Source organism: Cimex lectularius, unplaced genomic scaffold (assembly GCF_000648675.2).
Source record: "Cimex lectularius strain Harlan isolate CLEC.00 unplaced genomic scaffold, Clec_2.1 scaffold136, whole genome shotgun sequence".
NCBI lineage: Eukaryota > Metazoa > Arthropoda > Insecta > Hemiptera > Cimicidae > Cimex > Cimex lectularius.
The window spans coordinates 236,560-261,036 of NW_019394223.1; the positions used below are offsets into that span (position 1 = coordinate 236,560).

The 24,477-nt window shown below is 34.3% G+C and overlaps 1 protein-coding gene across 2 annotated transcripts in view; it reads right to left on the reverse strand.

Annotated features, from left to right (window-relative positions):
• Positions 1-23,688, reverse strand: part of LOC106663942 (protein FAM151B) — a 48,421-nt gene extending 24,733 nt beyond the window's left edge. Inside the window, exon 1 of one of the 2 annotated variants that reach the window (XM_014389197.2) lies at positions 23,529-23,688. In XM_014389197.2, coding sequence (XP_014244683.1) covers positions 23,529-23,673 — 145 coding nt within the window. In that variant the 5' untranslated portion in view covers positions 23,674-23,688. Of the gene's footprint in view, positions 1-1,781; positions 2,018-23,528 lie in introns of those variants that run through there. The other variant, XM_014389199.2, reaches the window with a different exon arrangement.
• Positions 23,689-24,477: the final 789 nt, after the last annotated feature.

Consider the following 24,477-nt stretch of genomic DNA (forward strand, 5'->3'; position numbering starts at 1 on the left):
ACCATTAACTCGGTTATGGTGGTGGAATACTCCATATTCCTCCATCACCTTTTACATCTACATAACCTTATTGAAGGTTCCGCCATCACACCCTAACACATTCGCGCTAATAAGAACATTCACTCTCAACACGACCTACGAACACAAAATTATTATTAATTACAATAAACAACCCTATTTTCTCCAAGAATCGGAACCGGGGACCCAGATACTCGCTGCCATGCTCAATCGCAATTGTCATATCGCGTGGTATTACTACGCGCTCTCTATATAGAATGAAGTAATTGCATCCTTCATTTAGGTGTGACAACGAACAACTTTTCTCTTCATGCCGTACAAGGGCTTTTTTTATAAACAAAGGCTTTAACCCAAAAGTAAGTGCCCGTATGTCAATTGATTATGTGAGAATGACGCTTCTTCATTCCGGCCAAAACTAACATACCTAGTGTACAATCATTCTAAATACATTCCTACTAAATATAGTTCCCAGTATCTAGAAATTTTCAGAGCTACTTTGATACAAAAACAATGAAACATCTCCCCCCCCCAGGTTATTTCAGACCCATATATCGCTACTACTATCGCTATCATTAGAAATAATAAAACCAATACCAAAAAACAACACCATCAATTTGTATTCCGAACAAAATATTCAACATTAGACCAAATTCACACCGAGTAACGGATAATAGAAAATCGTTTGAACAAAAACTAATTTGTTGTATTTTTCCCTTGATTTTCACAAGCGTTTAACAAGGTCTAGCATGAAGATTAATGTAAACTACGAGAAATTCCCAAAGAAATATGTACTTAACCGACTTACCTAAAGAGCAAAAAAAAAAAAATACCCAAAATTAAGAAACAGAAATTCTGGACTGCCCCAAGGGATATTTAGTCCAATTTGTTGCTAAACCAGTGATTTTCGGAAAATGGTTGGCGTAAGGAACTTTTGCAGATGATGCAGCGGTCATAACATACCGAGCATCATCCATTCTTTTAAAATACTTCAAAAGGCATGTAACAAAATAAATATACAGACAAAAAATGAAGAATCAGGCTCAATCAGATTAAATCTGTACGTATAAGTTTTACAAATAAACAATCCGCCTCTCACCATCACACCATTATACCATACTGTTAAATAACTGGGAATGGCTTTAGGTGCCAAGCTGAGATGGAAAAACCACCGTTAAAGAAAAAAAAGACAGAATTAGATTTAATGTATATACAATTATATATGTCGCTAGGACGAGGCTCCAATGTTAAGAATACAAAATAAAATACTAATATCCAAATGCCTATGTGGACATATTGCATCCAGCTATGGGGTTGTACCAAACACAGTTGTACAAAAACTATACAAAATAAAATAAAAGTCTAAGTAACTTGGTCGATGCTCCTTGGCACGTACAAACCAGAATGGGCGATCAAGATTGATCAGGCACGTTCAAACTGGGGACAAAACTCCAGGCGTAAGGGTACATTTGAAAAAACAACAAGATGTAGGTAACTGAAATCCAAATTTCACGAAAAAATAAACTTTTTGTTTGGTCTGATTTGATTAACTATATCAGTTTTCTTTTGTACAAGCGAGAATAGGCGGTTGATCAGGCAGTTTAAATTGGGGGGGGCAAAACGATCACACATTAGACTACCTTGGAAAAACAAAAACATTAAAATATTTAGGATTTTTTAAGCAAAAACAAAACAGGTTATTTGCAGGTACACACGTATAGTTTTTTTAGTGGAATATCGAAATAAAAAACAGTCAAAACGTATACCTGGATAATTTTTTGGATTGGCTGTGAGTTGGTATATCAGTTTCCAGTTTGTACTTCCCAGACCACGTTTCGATCGTAAAAGCGAGAACAGGCAGCGCATAGTATACAAAACACCCAAACATCGGCCAACTTTTTTTTCGGGGGCCAACTTTACACGATATAGGTATTGGTAACACAAGCGAGTGTTTTCTTTTTCTTAGTCAAAAAAGAACAGGCAGAAACAATTTCACGTTTTGTCAATTATAAATATAAAAACCAGGCCATAAATTTACATCGTAATAGTTTTCTATCGGTCTACGAGTTGTTGTATGTTTGATATGTCCGTCCCAGACTCGAGATCCTGCCGTAAAAACGAGAATAGGCGGACGGGTGATAAGGCACGTTCAATTCAGGGACAATACCCCGTTAAACAATAGAGTAAAAACCAAGTTATTATTAGATAACATACATGCACGTTTTATTCATTTGTGTGATGAACAGACAGAAATATATGTTCATTTCTCCATAATAAAGTAGGCAGTGAGGGATAGATAGAGATAGAGAGAGAATCTGTCAGTCAGTGAGAGTGAGAGTTTTGTTGCTTTTCGACATCTTCAGTGGTGTTACAAAATATAATCGTCTGGCTTGAAGAACATTACGAAAATTGGACAGGGTAAATTTTTAGAAATCAAAAGTAAAAGTTTTTTTAAGCCTGGGGACTGATGAAAAAGATACTAAATATGTAGGTGTGAGCATTATTCTCTAGTAAAGTGTATGCTTCAATTGGTGGAAAAGTTGGCAAAGCTAAATTCGGAATTCATACGTGCGGTTTTATACCAAAAAGAGTAACTGTGGTCTGCTAAATTGACTGTAACCGAGTGAACGCTGCTTACGACACGAAATAAAGGAAAATTTTGGCTTAACTGATTTTTTTCCTACTTCTATTAAAAAAGTTAATTACTCCTAAATATGTAAATAATTATATTATTACATAACTTTTTAATAATAAACCGCAATTTAACCCAAAACTGAAGATGGCACAATGGCAAAAGCGGCAGAAAGATCAAAACACCGAGCTTAGACGACCAAGCCACACACCGCGCCGGCCTAAAGAAAAACTAACCACATTAACATTTTAAATATTATTATATACAATCTATTATCGCTAAAACCAATAAAAATGTCTAGGGTTTTTAGGCTATTGAAGTCGTTTTTGTTAGAATTTTTTTGACCATGTTCCCACCGCATATTTCTGACCCCGACCATTTCAATTCAATTTTTACGTTTCAACCGTATTCAGATTTCTTTTTTTCTTGGTAATATATTGGTTTTTTTAAAATAGTGTGCGGTTTTATACCAAAAAGAGGAACTATAGTCTGCTAAATTGATTGTAAAAGAGTGACAGTTGCTTGGCAGACGAAGTAAGGCGAAATTTTAGCTTACCTTACAGTTTTTTCCTACTTCCATTAAAAAGTAAATTACTCGTAAAATTTTAAATAATTATATTATCACATAGCTTTTTAATGTCATATATATATATATATATATATATATATATATATATATATATATACATAAACATATTTTATAACGATAGCCTTGCCTGTTTCCGTTTTGTGCTGTTAACATCTGTTGCATAATGTTCGGTAAGTGTCACAAATTACAATGTTTTTAATAAGTTTTACATTTTATTAGGTTTCGTGGTCCGCTTGATCAAATAAATTATTTTCAATTAATTAAGGTTTTGGTTGAGATAAAAATGTCAGCGTCACAAGCGGGATTCGAACCCACGACCTTCGGCTAAATACGACGCTGCTCTACCACTTGAGCTATCGTGACTTCAATCCACTCGGACACAAACTTCCCATCTCAACCCCACCTTTCGAATTTTGATTGAAAAATGGCAGCGGCGTATTTAGCCGAAGGTCGTGGGTTTGAATCCCGCTTGTGTCACTGACTTTTTTATCTCAACCGAAACCTTAACTAATTGAAAAGTTTTTAGTAAGGTTTGTTAAAATTTAGAATTTTTCCCAGGACGGTTTTTTAAATTTTTGACCAGGATGAAAATTTTAATTATTTTTTGCATTTAATTATTTTGTCTTTATGTCATCTTTAATTTCTCTCATAGTCAGTGCTTTATGTTTATACAAGTTTTTCCGGATTATCTGCGGATACAACCAGGCGGACCTTAAATGAGGTTAATCTTGCCTTCTATATATAAAACCCTATCTTGGCATTGTTTTTTTTCCACCCCCAAGGCCCGGAGATTTGTTCAAGAACCCAGTTGAACCGAGTTGGAGAGAGTGAGTTGGTCGCCCCTTTTTGTCTGGAAGTATTCTATTTCGTCCATCTTTATTTTTTATCCCTTGGACAGACGTGTCAATATTCCTTATCGCGTTTTTAGGTAACCTATTTTCGAATTGGCGAAATTATGTGATTATCCATTCATTAATGACTAGATTTGTATCAGTCGATTATTAATACTCAATATTCCTATGTATTATCAAGTTAAAATTAATTCTGTTTAGTAGGTTATTTGGATAATTGTCTTTACAGATCGTTTCCGTCACATCTGACGACGCTAATGGAACTTGTGCCACTACCAAGCGGTTATTTTCGTCTCGCAACCCGGAATAAAAGGCTATTAAATAAAACCGTTTTACAAAGAAGACAGAGGGCAATGGACGATTGTCGCCGAGGGGGCTTAGGATCTTTTTTCAACGTAATATCGCGATGAACGGCGGCGGTTAAAGGGCTGGTGCCCGGCCAACCCACGACAGATTGGACTTATCGTCGTGCTTTTTTATCAGCTTCCTGATAGTTTATATCTGGATCCACTTCGGGTTTTAATCCTAGGCCGGTTTTGTTTGGGGGAGGAGGGGGTCAAACTTACAGATCTGTCAATGCAAACGATCAATCTGTACATCTAAAGTGAAAAAACAACGAACTTTATTTTGTGAAGGTATTTTCTGTTCCTGTACACAACTAACATTTAAAAATTACATTAATACATGCATTAATGGTGGTGTTCCATATTTTTTTCTGCCAATTCTCAATCAAGCCATCTTCATTATTGGATTTACGTTACATCTACAGACCGCGATGGCTAAGTGGTTTGTGCGTCCAACCCATATTTGCCACGCTAGCGGTCCTGAGTTCGAATCCCAGCATAGTCAATAATATTTAATAATTAAAGTAATATTTTAAAAAATTTGTAAAGCGATTCCTCCTCTATGACAGGAGTTATTTTACAATCAAACATTAGATATTTTTTAACGATTTTAACATTATTAATGCATATATAAAATGCTAGTTGTTATAGTTCAATATTTTTTTTAGCCGAAGCAAAAAGCTATTTAATTATAAGATTGAATAATTGAAATTTTAACATGTGGAGATAAATTCTTGATCACCTTTTTTGTAAATATCCTTAGTTTCCAGTTAACAGATTTATTTAATTATCGAAATATCCATTTCTATGATATATTTTTATGATTTGGATCGATCAAAAAAATATAATCAAAAAATATGGATTTTTTATTCCGTTCATTCACTAGTTAATTTATTGTAACAACAGTTATTTTACTTTCGGAAAAACTATGCTCCGTCCTATGAAAATTTGTAAGGGAACCAACCGACTTTCCATTGTCACTGTGAGTAGAAAACAGTATGTTAGTATAAGAAAGTATAAGAAAAAAATATAAATACGGTTCAAATTGAATTGAACTGGTCGGGGTCGGATCTCAGCCGGTAGAACATGGGCAAAAAATAGTGACCCCACTGAACAGAGGGAAAAGTAGGAACTTCCTGAGTGAAATAATCCAAAAATAAACATGGATGAAGAAGGGAGAGTTTCATTTTATGTTAGGGCCGGGTTTACTTTCAGTTAAAGCGTTTTATTTGTGCGTTTTGAAGATGCCTATCGAATAAACATTTCGTTATACAGTGTATCAACTTCTTAGTCCACTCATTTAATTCGAAAACGATTAACTTTCAACAAAAAATCGTCTTATAAAAGCCTCAAGTTAATTTTTGTTAAAAACAAAACAAAATTACTAACCCCCTCAAGTGTCTTCCATCGGACAGAACTCAGATATGGTCGATCGTATCAAAATTTTCCTTTCAATAAAAGTGGCTTAAAATAAACTCTAGAATCTAAATACAATACAATAAAAATATGGGATTCGCATTTAAAATTACAAAGTTAGATGTTAGATTACCTAAGCTAGACGAGAAAGTTATGTTGAATCAGTTACCACCACGCGATTTCTAGCCAAAGTTAACTTGGGGTTTGTATAAAACCATTTTTTCACGTTGAACCGGCAATCGGGCACTACTGGGTCTGTCTTCACTCGCGGGTTTTTTGTTTGAGTTATTCAAACGCGTTTCGGCATTACGCCATCTTCAGTGAAAAACTGTCTGTCATTTAGTCTGAGTGGGGTTTACATAGTGTTGCGTCCGTCGCTTGTCGCTGGGGGCGTTGCGTCAGGGGGCGTGGCCTCCGTGCTCGTTGACGGTTATTTCCATTGTCAGTTATTATTTGTGCGTTGTTGGTTTTTTGTCCGCCACCAAGACCGACCAACGAGCACGGAGACCACGCCCCCTAACGCAACGCCTCCAGCGACAAGCGACGGACGCAACACTATATAAACCCCACTCAGACTAAATGACAGACAGTTTTTCACTGAAGATGGCGTAATGCCGAAACGCGTTTGAATAACTCAAACAAAAAACCCGCGAGTGAAGACAGACCCAGTAGTGCCCGTGTGCCGGTTCAACATGAGTTCGACAACTCGCAGACCAAACCCCATCATCTACTAAAACCATTTTTTGCTGAAGTTAATCGTTTTCGAATTAAATGGTTGGACTGTGGAAGTTGATATACATCCTGTATATGTACATTACAACGAATATCATTCAGTAAAACATGGATTCTATAAATATTGAACATTTGACGTTAGAAAAACACGTATCACGTAACATAACTTGGTCCTCTACCTGAATATTTAATGTTGTTTCAAAATGACCGATAAGAGGAGTTTCTATTTTAAAAAAATATTTTGTATCCATGAAGTACCTATAATGTAGATTTCGGGATTATCGTTATTTTATTTTAAAACTATATAAGTGTCGATACAAAATATCGACACAGATATTGGTTTATCCGTCCAAAGTAACAGCAATAAAATAGTAAAAAATAAAATAATAAAAAAATTTCCTTTCCAATAAGATAATGAATTAAAACTATCAATGTCCAAACCAACTTTTTCTAAATTACAAAGCAATCCGTTCATATATACTGAAAGGCAAAAAAGTGGCCACCCTTAATATTGTTAATTATCTCTTAGACAATCCCCCCAATTGATTATCTTACAATATTTGGTTCGTTTAAAAGGCTTAGGAGTAAACAAAACACAGATAAAATCTCCCACTTGGGTTTACATTTTGTATTTTGTAAATAAATCTTTGAATAGTAAATCTCTTCTTTGTTGGTTGTTCTTTAAAGCCTCTTTCTAACGTTCCGGTGGTTTGATTGTAGTTTTACCATTTTTTTAGTTTCAAATGGATTTGAAAGATGGTTGTAAGTGATACAGATTCGGCTAGAATCATAACTTTGTTGGAAAGATGGAAGAAGTCAAGGGTATGTGATCAGGGTGCTTAACATTCCCAGAAAAATTGCTCAAGAATCTTCCATAGCTACCAAGATACTGGAGGTTGCTCGAGAAGGCATGAATCAGGTCGCGATCGTGTCAAATCTCATAGAGATAGATGATAGTTTTATTGTTTCGAATGTATTACGTAATCGAAATTCTACCGCTGTTGAGTTCAAGGAACGACTTCAACAAGTTCAAATGTTAATGACAGTTGACACACTGTAAGGCCAAGACTTTCAGAAACTGGATTACGTACCAGAAGGCCGCCACTGGTCCAGAACTCCTAACAAGGCACAGAACCGCTCGGTTAAGTTTCACAAGAAATCACATTAATTAGTCTGAGTAAAACTGGACTTGGAAAAATCTTGTTTTCGGATAAGTCAAGGTTTTGTTTGAGGTCTTCTGACGGTCCACAAAGGGTTTGGAAAAGAATATGAGGAAGATATATCCCCGCAACATTTTCACTCCGGAGAAGCTATGTAGGTGGTGGTGTTATGGTTTGGGCAGGCATTTCTATGGAAGGTCGCACAAACTTGATCTTCATCGAGGTTCTCTTACAGCTGCACGACACATTGAAGTTGTGATATGAGAAGTTGTTACTTACATGCCATTAATTGGCGATGGTTTTATTTTTATGCGTGGCCAAACAAAGCCCCAACAGCTAGGATCGTTCAGGCTACTTGAACGGGTTTCATTTCAATGTTTGAAGCGGCCAGCATGTTGTACCGTTTTAAACCCTAACTTTTCCGAAGTTCCTTCCCTAACTTTTTTGTTTGTTTTTGAATTCTCAGTTTTTTGTTCTTTACTCAATGATTATTTTTTAAGAAATAGGTAATAGATATTTTATTTTTAAATGTCTTATTTTGACAAAAAAAGCCTATGTTTTGCATGCAAAACATGAATAAACCTAACCTTGTTAAATGGATGGTGCGTTTATTTTGTCCAACAGTGTATAATAACAACAAAACAGCCTTGATTAAATGTTAATTTATTAACATACCGAATTAATTAGTGTACAGAGTGTTACAGGGTTAAATGTCAATACTGCCATGGTGGATTCAGCAAATAAAATTTAGTTCAATGTCACCAGAACGAGGTTTCTATCTTGACTCTTTCCTGAGATATTAACATTTTTGTAATTTTCTTCTAAAATCAATTTTTTTACATAAAAATGAAATTTCTCAACTTTATTACAACTAACAATAAAATTACTTAATAATTAATTTAATTAATTACGAAGCTTATTAAAATACAAATCTGACCTTTATTTCGGAAACTACATTAAATTTTTCCCAAGATAACAACATTTCAATTGAAAAAATCGCGCTAACGAATACATAGTAGCCGCTCAGAGAATAACAAATAGCAAAAACCGTGGTGTTTTAGAAATTCTCAAGTGTGGTTCAATTGTAGCAAAGAGAATATGATTTTTATTACCAAATAATAAATTTTTTTATTATAAATATGACATCTACGATCTTCTTGGGTTGCTGATCTCTTTGGGTTCGAAATCACGTTTTTTAACTTTGCAAAGGAAAGTAAGTAAGTTCCATAAAAAGAAAAATTCTAAACCATGTAAAAGTGTGTACGACCTTGACATGCTTCTAAAATAAGGGAACTTTGGTGAAATCCCCGAAAAAAGTTGATGAAAAATTCATTGCACGAGCCACGGTTGAGTTTTTTTGTTTTTTTTACATGAGTTTTGCCATGTATTCTTTGAATAGTAGGTTTTAGGGCAATTACAACCGCCTTGCTGAGGATTGAAAATATTAATTTTAAACAAAAGGAATAAAGGAACTCTTCTTTCTACCCATTTGCTTGTATTTCAGATCTTTTTGAGTGGTTTGTCGGGCAAAACGACTAGGATGTCTCAGGAGATTCGTTAAATAAACCCTAAAAACTATCTAAAATATTATACTAAGCTCATCACACATATCATAAAGACAAAGCAGTAAAGAAATTCAGTATATCGTTCGAGCGTGGGTTAGAATCAGTAACCTCGACATTAATAGAGACCATCGTAATGTTGAAACATTGCTAGCTCCCGGAATTGGCTTAATATACGATAAAACATTTCACAAAATTGGCTTTAATCTAAGGATTCATGACTACATCACTATCGAAACTAATTCATTTGGTTTCTCCTGTGAAAACCGTCTTAAACATTTTCTATATAAAACAATTATGTAAAAACTCATTATTTTTATATTATTTTAAGTTATGAACGTGATATATAAATTATAATAATTATAAGGTGGACTAAATCCGATACTTATGGCCTGACGAGATGATATGGAACAGACATTTGAATATAAGCTTTCACAGATGAACTTTGGCATTAAAAAAGAATGGAAGAAAAGAGTATTTGGTTCAAAAATCAAGTACTAAGAGCCAACAGTTTGAACACCTTTCACATTCTGTGTGTGTGGTGATTAGTGACCGTTAGTCGATAATTATTCAGAAATCGTGAGATGCGGTCTGGTGTGATGTAGGTTTCAGAAAAACACACATGGGCACTCTCAACACGACACGTAAGAATGGCACAATTACACAGAAGACAAACACTTTGAGCCCTGAAGATGATCTCAATAAAGATCGAAACGTTGGCACGATAAAGAAAATGTTTTTCTGAATAACTTTCACATTCTTCTTATTAAATTTTTCTTCTGGAGTCCATAAAGCTGATAAACGTACTCAATTTGGCAAGTGAATACAAAAAGAAAGAATAGCTGCCGTGGCAGATAAGCAATCAAAGCATTGAACTCGAACTTCATCAAGTCATAAGGCGGTTCTGGATTGCAAGACAAAACTTAATAGATTTGATATGTCAAACTAGTGATTCTCTGGTCTCAGGTCATGGTCTCAGTACTTTCAAAAGTTGCCCTTTCGAAAACAGGGGAGCCCACAAGACATAAAATTGTGATGATAACTAAATATTTTGGGAATAAATACGATATATGTCTTGACAGGGAAGTGAAGACTCATTGATCTGAGGAAGAAATCAACATGGTGCTTGTAGATTACAGACAATGTAGGAAAATCCGCCGCGTCAGGTAAACCTTGTATGAATAGAAACGGCCACACCGCTGACAGAACCCGAACTCTTTTGCTAAGAAGAGGACTATTAAAGATCAAAAGGAAAATAATTGCAGAACGCAGGGAAGCAAGAAAAGACTCAGAATCTTGCATATTACATGTCATGGAACGGCAAACTTCACTGGGAAGTGCAGACTCAAAGGTCATCTGCCGAAGACATCAACCAACGGGGAGCGTGTAGGCTCTTCAAAGCAGCAGAAAAAAAATCACTCTTACTATGATGGTAATGTTTGGAAGAAATACATCCATTACAACCGGATCGAATTCAAGGAAGTAGAAAGAGACTGAGAAGAGAACAGAGGAAACCACATGCCACATACTGTCTTATTGTAGTGCTAAAGTGTTTTGAAACGAAATACAACCATTACGACCGGATCAAATAATCAATTTCCTTGATAAATTAGGACTCACTGGTACTATGAGTACAAAACAGGAGATACAATAGCTCTTTAAGGTATACTTACAGCAGCCTCATGTCAATCAATCAATATAATAATGGGAAAAGGGTTCACTATCGTTATTTTATTACTGACATCACGGGTAATTTCTTTGTTTAGACTAACAACCAACCTCTTATTATATAGAGTTAACATTTTAAAAAGAAAGTGAGTTGACCCATCGCGTCGGGGCGAAGGGCTGTCAACATAATTTATTAGTTTTCTCATGATTACACCCAGGACCCTGAACTATAAAAAGTTACTGGCCTCTCACGCGAAGTACATTTTTAAAAATTCAAGAACAAGCTTTTTCTTTATAAGTCGAGAGTAAATAGTAATACAAACTATGAAGTTATCAGCTTATACATAGGTTCTTGATTGAAAGAATTTGTTCGCTTACCCAATAAAAAAATTTACTGTTTACAATACCAATATGAGAAAATAATAATCGAGACGTTTGAAATTGCAGTAATTGGTTTTAAATTGTGTGTGTTTTCTCTTGATTGCCACGAGTGTAAGGAGAATGGCTCTCACGCGAAGTACAATTTTACAAGACGGCCTCACAAGCTATAATATTTAACATGATAATCAAATTTCGATCAAAAGGTAAATTCAAGTCAAGCATGCAAGCATAATGCATATAATTTTTAAAATAACATTAGACTTTGAAAGACGAAGGAGAATCATTTGTACGTATTGATTTGATGGGACAGTGTCAGATTTTTCCATTACCGGATCACTTCAAGGGCCAATGAACTTCAAAGCCCTTTTGATATACTATAATTACCGCAAATTACTTTCATTTGGTAAAATGGAAGACCGCCGGTCCAAGATCTGGCCGATACAAGCGAAGCACTGTGTCAAGGAAATTTAATCTGAAGACGAAGATGCTTAAGAAAATTCTAAAATAATAGATCAACTTCGGAGAAAAGAAACCGCTTTCCAATTATAGAACTTTTTGTTTCTTGAAACATCAAATAGTCATTCACAGAAAATAATAAACCCTGTTTTAAGTAACCTATATTTAAATAATTAATTAATAAAATATTCAAAATATTTACATAATTTTTAGATAAAGCTAATAATTATGAGATTCTCTGTGTTGTCTACAGAGTGATGAACCTGAAATCATGAGACTGTTCTGTCTATTCTCGTTAGGTTGATCTGACAGTCGACCGAATTTAAAGGTTATAAGTTACAAATAAAATGAAAGTTAAAATAATAATAATAAACCGAAAAAACGAGCTTATTAATGCAAAGACTTTTTTTTCAGTGGGTAACATTTCAGACTTATTTCATGAATGTGATGGCTTAACCTAAGATGAGTAAAATTGGTTTGTTGTTATTTCTCTTCCAAATAAGCACTCATTTTCAAAGGTTAAAAGTTTCAAGTATTTGCCATAGTTGAAGTAGTAAAACCTGTAACTTGGCCGCGGCCCTTTTGAAGGAGGTTTTTTATGGTCGAAGCAAATCATGATCTTGAAGCAGATTACGTTAAATAACATTATGATTATTTACGAAGTCGAGCTTCTTAATATTGCGCCCACAAGCTCATTAAGAAAGAGAAAGACTTCCGCATGTAGCAGCCTCGGCTTTCCAGGGAGCCAATTCTGCACCTTCGGGGCAAGACTGGATAAGTCAAATTTCCCAAAATGATTAAGTGCATATTCCAAAAAATATTTAGGCCTGTCAAACTTTATAATTTTTTAAATCGAGAATATTATGGCTGTTTTGACTATGTTGAGCCCTATCTCAGCTTGGGGTACAAGCGTTTCGATCTAAATTGCCCAATAGAGCAAAGGGATATTTGTAATTTATTCTTATACTGGATAAAACGAAATAGAAAATACAAACCAAAAACAAACAAATGTTAATCCTCAATTTTATGAACGAATTTACTTAACAATAGTATACATGAACATTATTTATTTTCCAAACAAACATTTTTTCTTGTCTTTTCTCCATTTTAATCCACTTGTACTCTCTTTAACCACGTAAAGACAATCTTGAACCAGAGGTTCGCAATATTGTTGGTAGAATGAGTTATCCAGGTCACCGGCAAGTAGTCATCGCAGAGGCACGGTGTTTCTCAGAGCGTGGTCTCCCGGGCTTTAGCCCGTTTTGGAGAGACTGGAAGTGCCAGAAGGAGGCCTGGTATTGGATCTCAGCGCATTACGACCCTAAGCGAGGACAGAAATATTGCCATTGCTGCAAGACGGGAACCCTTTCATAGTGCCCGACAGATCCTAAATGAAGTACAAGCTCTTTTGGAAAGGCATTTATCGACATCAACGATTCGTAACCGTTTGTGGCAAGTTGGCCTCACATCGTATGCCCTGCAGGTACAGCCCGCCGCCAGCAATTCGGAAGAATATGGTACAGCGAGCGCCTAGAAGAGAACACCAATTGGAATGATGTTTTGTTTACTGATGAGTCGCGTTTCTGTCTGTGTAGTGGTGATAGCAGGCGCCGAATAGTCTACTTAGAACGGGGGTGCGTACAACGCCCCAGTTCGTTCCCCTTAAGTGCAGTTTGGATAAGGCGGTGTCTGGGTTGAAATTTACCCTGGAAAACGAACTGGATTCAATATTGTTGAAGGCAACCTCACCGTAGTCCGTTATGCCCAAGAAATTATAGAAATACGTCCGTCAAACCAGGGATCTCATTGGCAGAAATTTTCGATTTCTGGATGGCAATGCCAGACCTCATAGAGGGAAAGCTGTTCATCAATGTTTAGAAAACCCGGGAATTTCCTCTCTGCCCCTTCTTCTCCCATTGTCTCCAGACCTCAATCCTATTGAGCACATGTGGGATGCGTTGCGTAGGTTTTTCTATCACCATCCGCAGCCAGTTGACTGCAACAACTGAGTGCAGCGTTGCAACTTCTATGGAGTGAAATTCCTTATGGAATTAGTGACAACCGGATTAACAGTATGGATAACAGGTGCACAGAGGTTGCTATCAGAGGATATTATACACGGTATTAATTGTTTAAAAACATTTGTGTCCAATAAACAAAATTATGGAATTAAAATCTTTATTTTGTTATTTTTCAAAATCCCTTAATTAAATTTTCCTTAAAAAAAACATAATTTCTAATAAATCTTAATGCAATTTATAATAAAAATGCTAGGGAAAGTAAGTACTACAAAATTGGCAATATCCCTATCAATTTTTGAGCAGTTTAGTTTAATTGTTTCAGAGAATTTTACACCCAATACTACTTAGAGACATAACTGACCTTTTATTCTTATGTACATTAAAATTTCATCTTTCATATTTAAATAGAAACCTCCAACGAGGTAACGACCTGACAAAAGTACTTCCAAAAATTAAGACAGTTGAAGTAATAAATGAACGTTTGTCCAAAGTACAATTCATTTGCCCATGATTTTAATATTTAAGTGTTCTTCCTTAGGCGCCATGAAAAACGACATCTGCTCTACCATGAACTCGATCATTCAAAAACATTTTTCGACCTAACCAAAAATAATCATAAAGTTGTCCACTAAAAATTTATCTTCGTTCTTAAAACGTATGTGCTAACTTATCTACATTAATGACTCCCCGCTGGGAGATTATTCTGTTGTGAGCAGATCATTGAGTAACTCCTCTGTGAGGACTTGTTTCATTTTTCGTCTGAGTCTAATTCCTACTTCTGAGAGAGGAAAGCCAAGACCTGAAAGATACACATGGGAGCCATTAACAAAGTTTTGGCCATAAAAAGCCCTACATTGGTCGCGGTTCACAAGGTTGTAAAGATGTCGATTCCTTCTAACCTTAACCTTAGGTGAATAAATTGAATTTGCATTGGGTAAAAGGCCCAGTGCAGTCCGTGTAAGATGGTGTAGGGAGTATTTATGTTAATGGAAGGAAGATCCAAGTGTCAAATTATAAATGAAAACGGCTTAGTTTAAACCTACATTTCCACGCATGACTTGCGTCTCAATACATTAAAGCATCGACATTGCATAAGTCACCGCAATGGACTTTTGTTTCATCTTATAAAATTGGAGGAATCCTTTCGATAAAAGTATCTGTATACTACATGCTGCGATTATTTGAGCGTGGGTTCATACGTGCGTTTTGTTTTTGTTTTGTGTTTTTGGATGAAAGAGACTCGTGTAAATTTTATTTAAAATTAAAGAAAAGGAATCGTTACGAAAGGCACTACATTAAATGTTACAACTTCATATTAAAATACGTTTATAATTTTTATATATAAAAATAATAGATAAATAAAATAAACAAATATATATATAGAAATCACGTAATTTTTTTATATTAATTTTTCACAGAATTAAAAATTTTTCAAAAAAGAAAGATGTACCAATGAAAGCATTCTTTTGTCGTGTATATATATTTCTATGTGGGTTTGTGTTAGTCTGTGTATAAAATATTTTCATAAACTAAACAAGACAAGAAAATAGCAAAAGTTTAAACCTATCAAGAAACCAACAATAAATTAAAATCTACTAAAAATAATCTCTCTAGTTTATTAACAATGAAAAAAGATATAAATCTAAACTAATTTCTATATAAGAGTATATTGAGAAAAAATTGATAATCAAGCTTATAATATGACTATTCATGCCGTTCTGAACGATCGATTGATGTTCAGCGAAATACTTTAGCCTGGTAGGATTTTTACAAGTGGTATGCTGAAATAATTGCTTCGTAGGCCAGTTTCAGCAGACTAACCTGAGCGACTTAGCCAACCCCTATCCGATTTCTGCCGTGTTGAGGACGGAAGATGCGATTGCAGATAGGATTTTGCGCAGACATGCTGCTCAATAGAGCATTCCCGCAAATGTTCAAACGGTTCCAACCCTTCAATTTGAAGATAATAATGGCTCTTCCTTTAATAAATTAACCAGTTGCACGGTTTAACAGATCCTCGAGGATTTCATATGAAATTCCATAGAGCATAACACTGGGATGAATAAATGAGACCCTACACAAAAATATTCATGATACCATAACGAAAATTGGATGCTTTACCTACAAATATATAGAGTAGGATATGTAAAACAAATATTTTTAAGACACTTTCTATAAACATGTACACCAATGAAAACATAAATTAAGCTTTGATAAAATAAAGCTAGTTCCGTATATTTATATCAGAATTAGCTTATTTAACATACATTAGGATTCTATAGGATTCATAAGAAAATGGAATTTTGCCCTTGTCCGATGTTTGGGTGCCAATAAATTATGACAACCCTGTTTTTGCTGCACTGCTAACTAATCATTCATTTGATTTTTTTTATTCTTCCTCACAAGAAGTCTGTTATGTTTAATTTTGTTATTCATGGCGGTTTATTATCGTCACAAAAAGAATGCAAGTCAAACAAAAATTCACAAAAAGGGGAAAAGGCGTCCGAAGTGGAAAAGAATAGAAAAAGTGATAAAACATTTCTAATAATTTAAAGACAGAATAAAGGAATGATATGAGAAATGTAACGATGGGCTAGATTATCAACCTGCTGGAAACATGAAGTTTTTCGGAGGATCTACGGAGGAGGTCAACACAGAGAAAAAAATTCCTTACGGTTTTCGCCGAGCTTTCGACAGTTTTTATACTGTCATCTTCAGGGCCTGTTTTATTATCATATAAAAAAACAATTAAAAACATGAAAAACAAATATTATTAAGTATGAATAACAAATATTAAGTAAGATATTTCAATTTTTGTGCAATTTGTTTTTCATGTTTAATTGTTGTTTTTTTTATATGATAATAAAACAGGCCCTGAAGATGACAGTATAAAAACTGTCGAAAGCTCGGCGAAAACCGTAAGGAATTTTTTCTCTGTGTTGACCTCCTCCGTAGATCCTCCGAAAAAACTTCATGATATGAGAAATGTTGTCACGGACTTCAATAAAGTTTTCAAGTATCTGAAAACGGAAATCTGAGAGACGTAAATCAACAGGTGAACCAAACCCGATAACGTACTCAGAAATTCTGAATTAAAAGAATATAAGACTGTCATTTCTAAATATAATTGTATCAACTGTATACTGAGGAACAAGTGTAAATGTCAGTAAAACAAGACAACTGGTAGATTCGAATCATGCTGCGTTTGCTAAGTCGTGCCCATATTACCTGGCTATAATGAGAAGACTGCAGGAACGACTACGGTGATTCATGTTAGCAGACGGAATAAAAGATAATAAGATTTTGACAGTTTTACAGCAAAACATGCACCATTCGAGATTGATAGCCATAAATATGTGTGAAATAATAAATAGATATAATTTTGACAGTATGATGATTCAGGTACCCTTCACCAGGGCTTACGACATTTGCATTTTTCTGAAGCAGCGAAGTAAACCCGCAGCAGAAAGCTATATCATGACGGCTTAACAACTGGTGACTTTGTCGTTACTGAAATCCAGGTGATACTAAACCTCTGTCGGTTATAAGTGCCTAGTTTCCAGATAAATCGGATATCGAACCGAGCCTTCTGCTCACCAAAAAAGCAATAGAGGCAAACTATCGCAACAACGGCACATTATTAGTTTTCAGTGACATCTACATATGTTCGTGACAAAGAGGGAATATCTGATTCGAAGTGCAGTGTGGTGTGCGTCAGGGTTGCTTGTTGAGTCCGATATTGTTTGCTTTGTTCTTGGACGACCTTTACCTGACTCTTGAGTGAGGCATTCGTGTAGGTTCTACAGTTATAGCAGTCTTGTTGTATGCTGATGATACCGTAGTTGCAGCGGAGTCTGCTGCGGGTCTTAAAACAAACATTAAATTGCTAGAACTTGTCGAACCTGTTAATTAATCTATAGAAATCCAAAGTCGTTGTGTTCAAGAAGGGTTGTAGATACGTTCTTCGGATCGTTTCTCCTACAAAGGTGAAACTATACAGGTGGTGAAAAATCAATAAATAGTTAGGCATTTTATTTGCTCCCAGGCTTTCTTGGTTGAGACCTATCTCCTCAAAGGCGTCGGCAGCTAAGTTGCCATTGAATCAAACCTGGTCGTCTATTATGACCCATTACACAATCCTGATCAATGTAAAGTTTAATATTTAACTTTGTGTCTCGAGCGATTCTTTGCTATGGATGTCAGATATGGGGCTTTGAAAGATTCGAAGATGTGGAAAAGGTCCAGCGATTTTTCATAAGAAATATTCTTGCTCTACCAGGTGATACACCAAATTACTTCATCTATTTAAAAACTGCCACCGATCTACTGTTTGTGTTCACGCCCAAGCTGCACTTTTCTGCCCGGAAATCACTGTTCGTGATATGATATTGGCTTCTCCCTGTCATTGGAAAATATCACTAACTGGAGCACCCAATTTTCGGCTCTCTTGACTCAGATTAATTCCCAATTTTGATATTTTTTTCCTTTTTTCAAATGAGATTTCTTATTTAAAAGCTTGATTAAAGCGCAAATTTTCTTGTTTTGGAAAGCCATGCATTGAAGATATAAAAAGTTCTTGTAATAAAAGTTTCGTAGCTTAATAAATTTTACACCATGTTTTCAAGTTATCACAATTTTTTGTGATATTTTTATCACGTATCGTTATTATAAAGTACTGCTTCCTCTGTTTGTGATCAGTTTTTTACTAGTACAATCGTATTCAACAGACGTGGGAACACCGGTTTTAATCAAACCTTTTTTGGTGATACCCGGTCGAAAATTATTAGACACGCATCCGACCGTTCTTTCCAACGGGCCCAAGGAGCCGAGAAAAAAAAAATATTTTAAGGAATTTCAATAGGACCTCCAGGGATTTGTATCTCGACAGAGAAACATTTACTATTTTTCAATACTCATAATGGGAGGCTACGGACGTGGAAACACCGATTTTAATGAAACATTTTTGGGTGACTAAGTTGAAAAAATGTTAAACACGTGTACAAGCATTCTAGAAGCCGAGAAAAAATTAAGTAATTTACATATTTCTTTTTGAAATGTAGTTTTCTGCATTTGTTATTCATATATTTCAAGGCTATTACATATGAGTCGATTTTTTACCTAGGGCAAGAAAATAATATGCAGAATTTTATTAAATGAAATCAGGTGTAACATGTTGCAAAAACGAAAAGAGCTTCCAGTAAAATATGGCAACTAAATTGTTTCAAATCAATGCTCTTTAGTAGAAATGTGTGGTGGTTAGTGACCTTAGTGGGCTCTTTAGAAGGTCGTGAGGTTATCTCCTTTTCAGTTGTCTGGTGGGATTTTAAGGGGTTTCTGTTGTATAGGGATTGGGCAACAAGATTGAGATGAGAGGAGAGTTTATTATGGAAAGTGAAAAATGTTTTGGAGAATATTTTCAGCACAAGAAGGGTTTTGAGGAGCATTGACTTGGCTCTGAGGACTTTGGCTTGGATGTTGGACTGTATTCTTTGGATGTTAAAAGGTTTAGCAGTACCCTTAGTTCTAGTCCGTATTGGTTTTAGTATTGTATAGTAGAATGATGGTTTTTGTTGAAATGTGATTTGCGTGTTAGTAGTCTGTAGAGTATCCGCGTTTCAATCGTGTTGTTGGTTCCAGGTTAGTCTTCAGTCTAGATGGAACCCAAAGTAGCGGATGTAGTCTGTCTTTGGTACTGTATTATATGGAATATTGCATGAGGGTTTTGGCTTTGAAGGGTTAAAGATATATGTGTGATTTTGCTTTCATTAAGTTTTATTCGCCAGTGTTTGATCCATTTGCAGGGCATGTCCTCCGAAGCAATTGTGGAATCGGGATCAGAGAATAGCACAACTGTGTCACGATAAGTGAGATAAAATATATTTTATTTTATATCGCTCATTCTGATTTGTTACGGATTACGGAAGCCAATACTGTCATTATGTCCAATTCGTAGGGTTCTAAAGTCTTGTAAAGTTTTCCGTAGATCGGTGAAAGGTGTGGAATTTGAGAGAGAAAAACGTATTTTTTATTTTGCATAAAAGGTGTATGTAAGGGTTTGTGGAGGTCTGAAAAACGAGTATTAAGTTTGTTCAGTGTAAAAGAATATATATTTTAACTTACTTTGCTACATTGCTTGCTCATAAATAATTATGTATTATGTACTAAAGTAGACTTTGCTTGCCCGCTGATTCTTTTCGCGTTTTTACAGAGTAGGTTAAAATATTATTTTTAGCAATAAAAAAGGCAGAAAACGATAATAAAAAAAATTAATTAATTTACTTACTTGCAATCTAAATGCAATTGTCAAGTACTAATTTTTAAAAGAAGCTTGTGGTTTTAATGTCTTAAAACTGGTTATTTTTATATTTTGTTTTTCAAATATTTAAATATTATGAATGGGGACCGCGGGGCATTTTTTTAAGTAATTTACAATTTATTAATTATTATAGCCTTTGTCGTTCATATATTCCACGATTATTGTATATTAGTTATTTGTTTTGTTTTTTCACTAAGATAAAATAATATGCAGGATTCTATTTAATGGGATTACATATTAAAAAAATAATAATAAAAAAATATTTTTTAAAAACGTTATCAGTAAAGTAAACTCAAAAATTGGTTGTGAAAAGAACAATTCGGATTCTTTTTAAGCACCCTTTGAAAACTTTAAATACAAATTATTATACCAAAAACAAAAAATAGACATTTTGGACTGGATCAACAATTTTTTTATATTAAAATCTCTTAAAATTATATCAAAAATTTAACAAATTAAATTAATTTATTGAAATTTTAAAGAAGATAAAATAAAGATAAGANGTAGATTAAAACATTTCCAATACTTTCTAAGCTGTGTAAAAATATTAAGTGATTTCTCAAACATAACTGGTAGGTCAACGGTTTAATTAAAAATTAAATTTAAAAAATTATACTAAAATCTCTTCGATGTCAGTTGTTTCAAAAAATTCATAACTCCCCTGGATTTTGTACAATGTCCACGGTATTGGACCGTTGGAAAGATGCATTTCTCTTTTTTGAGCCTACATGAACAACCTTTGGTTTTTATGCCATTTTTAAATGTTTTATTTGATATAACATTTCTGCTTTATTTACGGAGGCTAGGTTTGTTTAATTACTTGTAACTAGTACGGTTTTAAACCCCTCTAAAGATTCCTGTGGATCGCTGGAGTCAGTTTTGTACTTTTTAAAAAAAAGGTTTTAAAGGCGAATTTGAGAAAGAAACTCTCCACCAGATTTTTCAAAAATTTATGTAGTTAAAGGTGAATTGTTTAATTTTAAATTACAAAATGTGGTCCTGGGTACATTTATGTTCATTGTTCAAAAGAAGGAAAATTTAACTCACTACCTTCTTTGGCATACTTGGGTATTTATGTAAAAAAAATATTTTGGAGAACATTTGTTATCTTAAGGAAAATTAACCATCCTATTTAAGTTTTGTAGATTTATCGACCAACTTATGCATTTAATGTTCTCTTGGTTGTTATAAGGGATGTGGTCAAAGAAAGACATTTTTAATTTTATAACTTCGCCTATCTTTCGGGACTTTATTGTACCTTCTTCAGGCTCTACAAAAGGATGTATTATACATGTTAATTTTGTCCAATTAAACATGAAGTATATATTTTAAGAAGCACACATTTTTGTACTTACTGATTTTTGGTAAGTAGTATATAAACTTAAATTCTTTTGTTTTCATGTCATTTTATATACTTCTGACCAAAAATCACTAAGTACAAAAATGTGTGTATTGTTCTTATAACGATTTTACAACTATTAGAAAGCTGCACTTCTCGTCCTTCAGCCTATATCGACAACTTTTGGTTTTATATCAATATATTCTAAGGGGAAAAAAAGGATGAAATCAACAAAAAACTCCCCAAATGTTTTATTTGATAAATCCTGATTCTGATTTATTTACGAATCCCAGGTTTATGTCATTACTTGTAGATTACGTGGACTGTCTCAACCCCTCTAAAGATTCCTGTGGATCAGTTAATTTGTTTCAAAGCTTTGTCATTTTCAAAAAAACGGCGGCCTGTTGTTTTTCCGATCCGTTTCATGCAAAACTAAGAAAAGTTCTTAACAACCTACCAATAAGATTTAAAACCGTGCTCCACTTAACAAAACCGAGTATATCAAATCAGATCGTTCTTTAAAGCAAGCGTGTCGGCTTGTTTGACAAACGTTCAAAAAAGGCGTAGCATATAGAGTAAACCTAACACGAAATATTGACGTCATTATTGATCAATCTTCACGTGCGGAAGTGGAACGCGAGTCTTCAAAATTAACTCTGGAGTAAAGCCAATACTTTGAAGGTGGCCGACTTAACCTTTTCTCCTCTTCCAATCGAATATAGGTTAAGCGTCTTCCATGTACTAAAAGATGAAAGGTATCTTCGTGTACCGTTAGCACCCGACCGATTTAATCTAGCTATTAAAATAGCTTAAGAAGAATAGAAAACTTTTTGGCTTTCCTGAAAGATGGCTAGATCCATACTGAAGGATTTAATTGATTGAGTACCGCCTGTCGGTAAATGTACAGGTTAACCAACACCGAAATTATTTCATTTCACTATGTTCAATCTTTTGAATGTAAACTAATTAGAGTAGGTTAACTGTGTACTTTCACATCTTTGACACCAAAAATCAACCAGAAATAGAATTTCATCAGATCTTTCATCAGTTCAGCACGACTTCACCGACTCGCAGGCTGACACCCAGCATCAGTATGAGGAGTTGAAACAATAAATTTCGACAGATGAATTGCTTTTTTTTTATATTTTATTAACATCAAATAATAAGCAAGTGATATTTATTTTGTTAACCTCTAACGTTTTCGAATTTGAGCAATCCTAGTATTAATTTTTTTTTTTAGAGTTTCAATCTAATAATAACACTTAACGTCTAATTTGTGTTGCCCTTTATCAAAATTCTGGTTGATATCGATTCCAGTTTTCACATTTGTAATTGTACAGAAAAGCAGATCCAGTAGCATTTTATAATTCCCTTAGATTTCTTTAAAAATTGATTAAAGTAAGTTTAAAATTAATTACTTTACGGTTAATAGCGTCCGGCGAATAAATTTACCGGTGAAATAAATTTAAACTGGAACTTCGGCTGGAGAAAGTATAATGCAATTATGATGGATTTTTCTTTTAGAAAATGTGAACAGCGGTGAAAACCGTTATGTTTTATAAACGGCACATCGGCGGAAATGGATTTAAAATAAATCAAAATCAGAAAAAAGTGCACGTTTTGAAAAATTATAGGTCCTCTACCAAAACAACGTGAAGATTTACTTTTTTTTGGAAAAAATTTCCCCTTCAAAGATTATTATTTTTCATCAATATCTAGACGTCTAGGAAAACTCACATTTTAATATTAAAACTCTTGGAAAAATTAAAATGGAAATTAATTAACAATTACGAAAGTAAACACATCTCAAAAGGTGCTTCATTTTCGATGTAAGATCAACCAAAATTAGACAATTTTAATTAGCAAACCTATAAAATAGAAATAAATTTGAAGAAAGCAATGTTAATTAAATTTATTACTCTCTTCAGCACAATTAATTACACACCAGCACAAAAAATCTTTGAATACATTACCAATTGTCAATTATAAGGAAAACCTTTTCAAAAATTAATCAACGGGAAAAAAAGACCCATTTTTGGGAAATACCTGTAGATGACAACGACGGCAGGAGGATAAAAAAGACGAAAGGATATAACACATTTTTCCTTGACATCTCTTCTCTTTGACACTCAAAACCAGACTGTTGGCCGGTCTCGTCCGGCTCTCCCGCCTGCTTCATAGATGGCACCATGTATGTTTTCTTAACCCATCCTATTATGTTTGTTAATGTAATTTTTTTTACTCATTTTGGCCTAGTTATTCATTTAAAAAAAACTGTTATTATGAATATTCCCACGCTAACAACATTAATTCAAGTACTAATTTAATTAAAAATAAAAAATTGATTCACTTAAACCTCCATATTACAAAGATGACTCCTATGACTTTCTTAATTTTGTGCAGTATTTCGTTTTTAATAAAATATTCTAATATATTTCCTTTAAACTTTCCCATATGGATCGGTGTACTTATTCCTAGAATATATGAACGATTGACAGCATATAAGTCATCAATATTAATTGATGAAGGTGACTCCTATAGTCACAAATCACCTTAAAAAATGATCAGTAGTTGACTGTTCATTTATTATCTTAATGATGGATTTTGCATGGCGTGGCACACAGGTTGGTTAAAAATATATTTCCTTTAACCCTTTATAGGATAGTGGCAAGTATAGCGACCACGTCTATATCTCCGCACTCTGTCGTTTTTTTCCGATGAGTTTGGATCGTCGGGCTTAGTATTTATGGGACTTACTAGATGCCGACAGGGTCCATCGAAAATAGTTAAGCGGGTGGTTTTCGCTTTGTGGTCTGTACAGTTGCCACATTTCTTTGGGAGCAAACTATTGTTACTTAGTCGCCATTCAGGATTTTTGCTACTCATACTTTTCCCATTGTTTTCCTATGACACTATCGTAGTTATAGGTTTACTAATATATTTTTACGTTTTTTTTTTTTTTAATTATAATAAAGATCTGATTTTTTGCGCAGGT